The 6,879-nt window shown below is 47.1% G+C and overlaps 1 protein-coding gene across 1 annotated transcript; it reads right to left on the bottom strand.

Annotated features, from left to right (window-relative positions):
- Positions 1 to 1,048: 1,048 nt before the first annotated feature.
- On the bottom strand, positions 1,049 to 5,539 carry LOC125178645. The gene is made up of 5 exons (XM_047882893.1): positions 4,816 to 5,539; positions 3,143 to 3,351; positions 2,417 to 2,561; positions 1,537 to 1,657; positions 1,049 to 1,086 (listed from the first exon to the last, which is right to left on the bottom strand). Exons 1-5 carry the CDS (start codon positions 4,831 to 4,833, stop codon positions 1,049 to 1,051), a joined length of 531 nt encoding a protein of 176 aa, XP_047738849.1. The 5' UTR covers positions 4,834 to 5,539.
- Positions 5,540 to 6,879: the final 1,340 nt, after the last annotated feature.

Here is a 6,879-nt window from a genome sequence, read left to right as displayed (position 1 = left end):
ACCACCAACACGCCAGTAACACACAAGTACCACCCAACACGCCAGTAACACACAAGTACCACCCAACACGCCAGTAACACACAAGTACCACCCACACGCCAGTAACACACCCGACACACGCGGAAGAAATAGTGCTTGTCTCCCCTCGTCCAGTTCCAGCCTGGGTTCTTGCCAGGCTCGAAGTGAGGGTAACGGCCGCTCCCCTCGCCCCAGTTCTCTGAGAGTGATAACAGCTTCAGGTTATCCTGCGAGATAACAAACTCTGCTTCAGGTTATCCTGCGAGATAACAAACTCTGCTTCAGGTTATCCTGCGAGATAACAAACTCTGCTTCAGTCTTAAGCAACTGCTAGTTGCCCCTGGCCCAAGCAGCTGGCCACTGACCCGAGTAGCTGGCCCGATTGCCACCGGGCCACTGGCTGATAACAATCCCGCTTGCCACATTAATTCCTTCTCTGAAGAGATGAACATTCCTGACGCCGGCGCCTAATAAAGACCAGCGAGGTTCCGTTGTACAACCTTCAGAATGCTGTGATATTTAAATAACATTCAAATTTCTTAGAGGATATAGTGCACCTGCGACCACCGCAGCTAACCTCGGGCCTGCCGCTCCTGTTGGTGCTGTGGGTCGTCCCACACCCACCAAGGGCGTCCGTCCTCCCCCTCGGGGGGCGGGGGGCACAGCGCCCCAAGCCTGGCCAGCACCGCGTCATAAATCTGACGTAAATGGGGTCCTTATCAGCACCCAACACTCCTTATCAGCACCCAACACTCCTTATCAGCACACAACACTCCTTATCAGCACCTGACACTCCTTATCAGCACCTGACACTCTTATCAGCACCTGACACTCCTTATCAGCACCTGACACTCCTTATCAGCGCCTGACACTCCTTATCAGCACCCAGCACACCTTATCAGCACCTAACACTCCTTATCAGCACCTGACACTTCTTATCAGCGCCTGACACTCCTTATCAGTGCTTCAGGTTATCCTGCGAGATAACAAACTCTGCTTCAGGTTATCCTGCGAGATAACAAATGCTGCTTCAGGTTATCCAGATAACAAACTCTTCTTCAGGGTATCCTGCGAGATAACAAACTCTGCTTCATGTTATCCTGCGCGATAACAAACTCTGCTTCAGGTTATCCTGCGAGATAACAAACTCTGCTTCAGGTTATCCTGCGAGATAACAAATGCTGCTTCAGTCCGGGGCACCTCTTAGTTGCCACTGTCCCGAGCAACTGTTACTTGCCATTGGCCCGAGCAGCTATTGGTTGCCACCGGGCCAGTGGCAGATGGCAGTCCTGCTTGCCACGTTATCGCTTCTTTTTGAAGAGCTCAACATTGTTGACGCCGATATTAAAATGAGTTCTAAGCATTATTAAATTTGGATTCAAATAAGTTCCTTCTTCCCACGGCGCCTCATAAATACCACCGAGGTTCCTACGCCTCCAAAATGCAAAATTTTGTGATATTTAAATAACAATCAAATATCTTAAGAGATATAGTGCAACTGCGAACACCGCAGCTCACCTCGGGCCTGCCGCTCCTGTTGGTGCTGTGGGTCGTCCCATACCCACCAAGGGCGTCCGTTCACCTCCTCAGGGGGCGGGGGGCACAGCGCCCCAAGCCTGGCCAGCACCGCGTCATAAATCTGACGTAAATAGGGTCATTATCAGCACCCAGTTCTCCCTATCAGCACCCAGTACTCCCTATCAGCACCCAGTACTCCCTATCAGCACCCAGTACTCCCTATCAGCACCCAGTACTCCCTATCAGCACCCAGTACTCCCTATCAGCACCCAGTACTCCCTATCAGCACCCAGTACTCCCTATCAGCACCCAGTACTCCCTATCAGCACCCAGTACTCCCTATCAGCACCCAGTACTCCCTATCAGCACCCAGTACTCCCTATCAGCACCCAGTACTCCCTATCAGCACCCAGTACTCCCTATCAGCACCCAGTACTCCCTATCAGCACCCAGTACTCCCTATCAGCACCCAGTACTCCCTATCAGCACCCAGTACTCCCTATCAGCACCCAGTACTCCCTATCAGCACCCAGTACTCCCTATCAGCACCCAGTACTCCCTATCAGCACCCAGTACTCCCTATCAGCACCCAGTACTCCCTATCAGCACCCAGTACTCCCTATCAGCACCCAGTACTCCCTATCAGCACCCAGTACTCCCTATCAGCACCCAGTACTCCCTATCAGCACCCAGTACTCNAGCTACTGCAGGGGATGACAAGCTACTGCAGGGGATGACAAGCTACTGCAGGGGATGACAAGTTGCTGCGGGGGATGACAAGTTGCTGCAGGGGATGACAAGCTACTGCAGGGGATGACAAGTACCTGCAGGGGATGACAAGCTACTGCAGGGGATGACAGCCAGAGGAAGGACGGCGTACCTGATCGTAGTTGAGGGTGCGCAGTAGGGGGAGGGAGAAGGGCAGCACGGGGGGGATGGAGGTGGGGGGGTGGACCAGTTGGGGGGTGCCCACGTTCACCACGGCCAAGAAATAAGCGCTTGACTTCAGCGCTGGTGCCTCGAGCCTGACGTAAATTGTTCCATAGTTATATAATTAATTATACGCACGTTTGAATACAAATATTTATAATTATCAATTTTTCGTCAATGACTAATTAAATCATTTCATAATAACAAGTGACGTTAAAGAGATCTCCATGCATGAGCTGTTTCGATAAATTATTCAGTGTAACGCGCCCAGATGTTTGGCTCAGTAAATGAACATTTATCAGTTATAAGGATTTTATTTTATCTGTCGTTATAAGGAAGTATTTCCGACCTTCTGTTATCGTGTATACATGAGACTTATTTGGAGTCACAATACTACCATCGCTTTGGGGAATTATCAGACTTAAATTCCAGTTATTCTCATTAAAATTGACAACATGACATAAAACTGGGGTAAGAATTACATCATGGGGTAATTGTACCACTAGTACCCCATTGTACCACTTTCCCACAACCGTTTACCAGGTGGGTGTTGTAACACCAACACAGGTGGTCGGTAGGTGTTACAACTCCTGCTACAACACAGGTGGTCGGTAGGTGTTACAACTCCAGCTACAACGCAACTCATTAATGCTTATCATTAATGAGTTCAACTGACGCCAGCAGAGAGGCGTCAGGAGGGGCAGGGGCGTCGTCCCCCAGTTCCCTGAAGACTCCAGCGTCGTCCAGCCTCCCGACGAGGACGTGGGTGTCTGGGGGCACGGCAGCAGCAGCGTGTACCTTGTGGGTGAGGGCCTGTATGTCCCGCACGTCGGACCAGGGCAGCGAGAGAACGACGACGTCACCCGTACATGGCACGAACTGCACCTGACGGGGGCGAGGGTGTGGACAGCGCGGCACCAAACTGGTGTAAGCAAAATAAGGTGAATAAAGTAACAAAATAAGGTGAATAAACCAGGGTAAGTAGGCTAGGGTGCGTAACCTAGGGTGAATAGATTAAGGTAAAGAGACTAGGGTGCGTACACCAAGTAGTTTTTACCGAGGTAAAAGCTACACAAACTAACGCAAGTACACAAATTAAAGTGAACTATGGTAAACTAGGTTACTTTAACTATGGTAAGTAATTGTATTTTTGAAAACGAGATCAAGTAAACTTGAGTAAGTAAACTATAGTAGATACATTAAGGTGAGTAAACTAGGGTAAGTAAACTAAGATAATTAGTTTCCATAACCCTTGAGTTATGGACAGGCAAACTAGGGCAAGTTTAGGCTAGGGTGCGTAACCTAGGGTGAATAGATTAAGGTAAAGAGACTAGGGTGCGTACACCAAGTAGTTTTTAACAAAGTAAAAGCTACACAAACTAACGCAAGTACGCAAATTAAAGTGAACTATGGTAAACTAGGTTACTTAAACTATGGTAAGTAATTATATTTTTGAAAACTAGATTAAGTAAACTTGAGTAAGTAAACTAGAGTAGGTACATTAAGGTGTGTAAACTAGGGTAAGTAAACTAAGATAATTAGTTTCCAAAACCCTTGAGTTATGGACAGGCAAACTAGGGCAAGTGTTTTAATCTGATGTAATTACCCCCACGCGTTTCATTTAAGCCTCTGTGACGCTGGCAGCGTTCATGGAGTTGTGTTTACTGGGCATTTTTTGATGACGTGGAATAGAATAGGAGTGTCGGCACTGAAGAAATAGGCCCATGGCCTGCTGCCGATTCTTGAATTTTTCGTGACTTGATTCATAAGGTATCCGGCCCTTGGAACCCGATCTTTCCATAACTAGTCTCATTAAAATAACGTCGACTGAGTAAAACATATGGCAAAGCCTCTATGGTGGCCCAGTGGTTGCATTTGAGAGTACCAAGATTGGAGCAAAGAGGCGCGGGTTCGATCCCAGCTCTGCGCGCCAGTTTCTGGTCAATCGGCGAGGAGGCCGGGCGGTTAAGCACGGCAGAATTGTAGCAGTGAGTTGCGAGTTCGAGACCGCAAAATGCTGTGAATATTCTGCGATGTTAAGAATCGGCGACAGGCCTACGGCCTACTAAACGCTGAAACCGCTATTATTATTATTATTGTTATTAGGCGTCCTTAATACAGTGAAAAATAATGTTATTGACACTATAAAAACTTCTTTGTGAGAGCGACGGCCAGGCTGTCCATCCTCGCGCATCCTGTCGTGTCGGCTGGTTTGCTTACAAAGATTGGTCGCAATGTTATTCCTATGTACTATTCCATTGCAACACTGTTATTATCATGTGCTTTTCCAGGGCTAACGTTATTGGTTTTCTAAGTGAAAATCTGAAGTGCTAAACCTACGACCCTTACCTTGATATCCGGGGCCATCCTCCAGGAAAATTTGCCGGGCGTGACGGAGAAAAAAGCTAGAAACAATCGAGAACAAATTGTTATTTACTTTAGCGCTGTTGCCATACACTTTGCCTCGGTTGTCATTCACTTTACTCATATATTATTCCGACGAGGCGACTGTACAGCGCCTGGCGCGACCATAACTTGCTTAGCAACCTACACCGCGCAGCGCTGGGACTTGGGACGCCACGTGACTGGGAGCGACAGACGCGATCTTGTCTAAGCAATCTCTTGCCTTATCATCCTCTCGTATCTATTTGCTCTCGTCTTATCATGTCTCTTTTCATCCTCTCTCTTTTAACACGAATCTCGATTTCGTTATCTGTATTGTCTCAGAATAGCTCTTATCGCAGTTTCATGAAACATGTTTCAAAACGTGTTGTTCGTGCGCAGAAAACACGTTTCAAAAGAAGCATGAAACATATGCAGAGACAAGCTCTAAACAACGCAGGAACAAGGTCTAACTTGCACAGTAGCTTGTTCACTGTACCGAGTTCAGCAACCTAGCGTCTCTTGAAATCAAATTTTTTGTGACGCGACTACAAAACTTGCAATAGAATCCACCTTTCATGCAGGATTTATGATATTTTTTGCTTTGTTGATGTAGAAATTTCATGCGGTACCGTGGCTGGTCTCCTGTTACCTCAACCAAGTTATGACTGCGACCATTGAATTACCCACGGCTTAAAAGTACAAGATGACTACCGCAGGAGTGGTAGGAGGATGGTTTGCTAGCGCTTCAGCCATCAAGCTATTTCGCACCTTGGGTAAAAAATTAACATATCAGCAAGGCCTCTATTGTTGAAAATTACTTAAATCGTCCATCACCCAAAAGGGGCGGAGGTCTCCAAGTGTCCAGCCCGCTGAAGCTGGTAAGAAACAGCGTTAGCATTTGAAAGGGGCGAAATGACGAGGAACAGGTAACAAGGACGGACAGGTAACAAGGAAGGACAGGTAACAAGAAGGGACAGGTGACAAGGAGGGATAGGTAACAAGGAAGGACAGGTGACAAGGAGGGACAGATGACAGGGAGGGACAGGTGACAAGGAGGGACAGGTGACAAGGAGGGACAGCAGGTGACAAGGAAGGGCAGGTGACAAGGAGGGACAGGTGGACAGGTGACAAGGAGAGACAGGTATCAGGGAGGGACAGGTGTAAGCAACAGAAACTAAGACACTCGAACAAGAGGTCGCTTACACGACACGTCGGCCGCCCGCACGAGAGACAGAGAAGGGAAATGTAAGGAATCCTGCCTACACAAATCAACCCCCCATAGCTGTCCTGCCTACACAACAATTTGATTCCACAACTGCATCGCAGTCAGACACCGCGAGCTCAGCGATTGGGCGCTCAGGAACAATCCCCCTAGGAGCACGAAATCCCATAGGACTTCTGACGGGCACATGCACGCGTCAAAAGTCCCCCCTGAGGGGTTATAAAGTCATGAATTCACTTACTTCCGCCGTGTTTGTATACTTGTCAAGAATTTCTTTGTAAAGATGCAATATATGGTGATGTCGGATATCTGTGAAGGCGACAGCGGAGTCTCAGAAGGAGAAAAAATGTGTGCACAGGTAAGCCTTCAGAATTTATTTCTCTTGAGCTATCGTAAGTGTAATACTTTTGATACAATTAGTATTAAACATGTAATAATTTTGATACAATAAGTAGTAAACACTGGGTGCGCCTCAGTGCAAGCACGCATAATTACAGATGCCTAAAACTATATGTTAAAAGAGTGGGAAATTGTTGACATCGAAGAGGTCCAGGGCGACATGTTAACAACCCGCATCAACAGTTTCCCGGTAAAAGAACGATTAAAAGATTTAAGAAAACTATCATAGAGTTCATCTCTTTCCAGCTTAAGAAATAAATTTACATCTAAATTATACAATAGTCATGCCGCAGAATTTTCAATTTCTTATTAATATAACATAGAAAAGGCGAAGCGTGAGTCGCATCAACTCATAAATTCGAGGCAATTCTCTAGCCCCACTCTATTTTACTCAACAACAAAGAACA

This window comes from Hyalella azteca, unplaced genomic scaffold, assembly GCF_000764305.2.
Source record: "Hyalella azteca isolate HAZT.00-mixed unplaced genomic scaffold, Hazt_2.0.2 contig11583, whole genome shotgun sequence".
In the NCBI taxonomy this organism is placed as follows: domain Eukaryota; kingdom Metazoa; phylum Arthropoda; class Malacostraca; order Amphipoda; family Hyalellidae; genus Hyalella; species Hyalella azteca.
The sequence above is the reverse complement of the archived record's forward strand: the minus strand, read 5'-3'. Positions and strand labels throughout refer to the sequence as shown.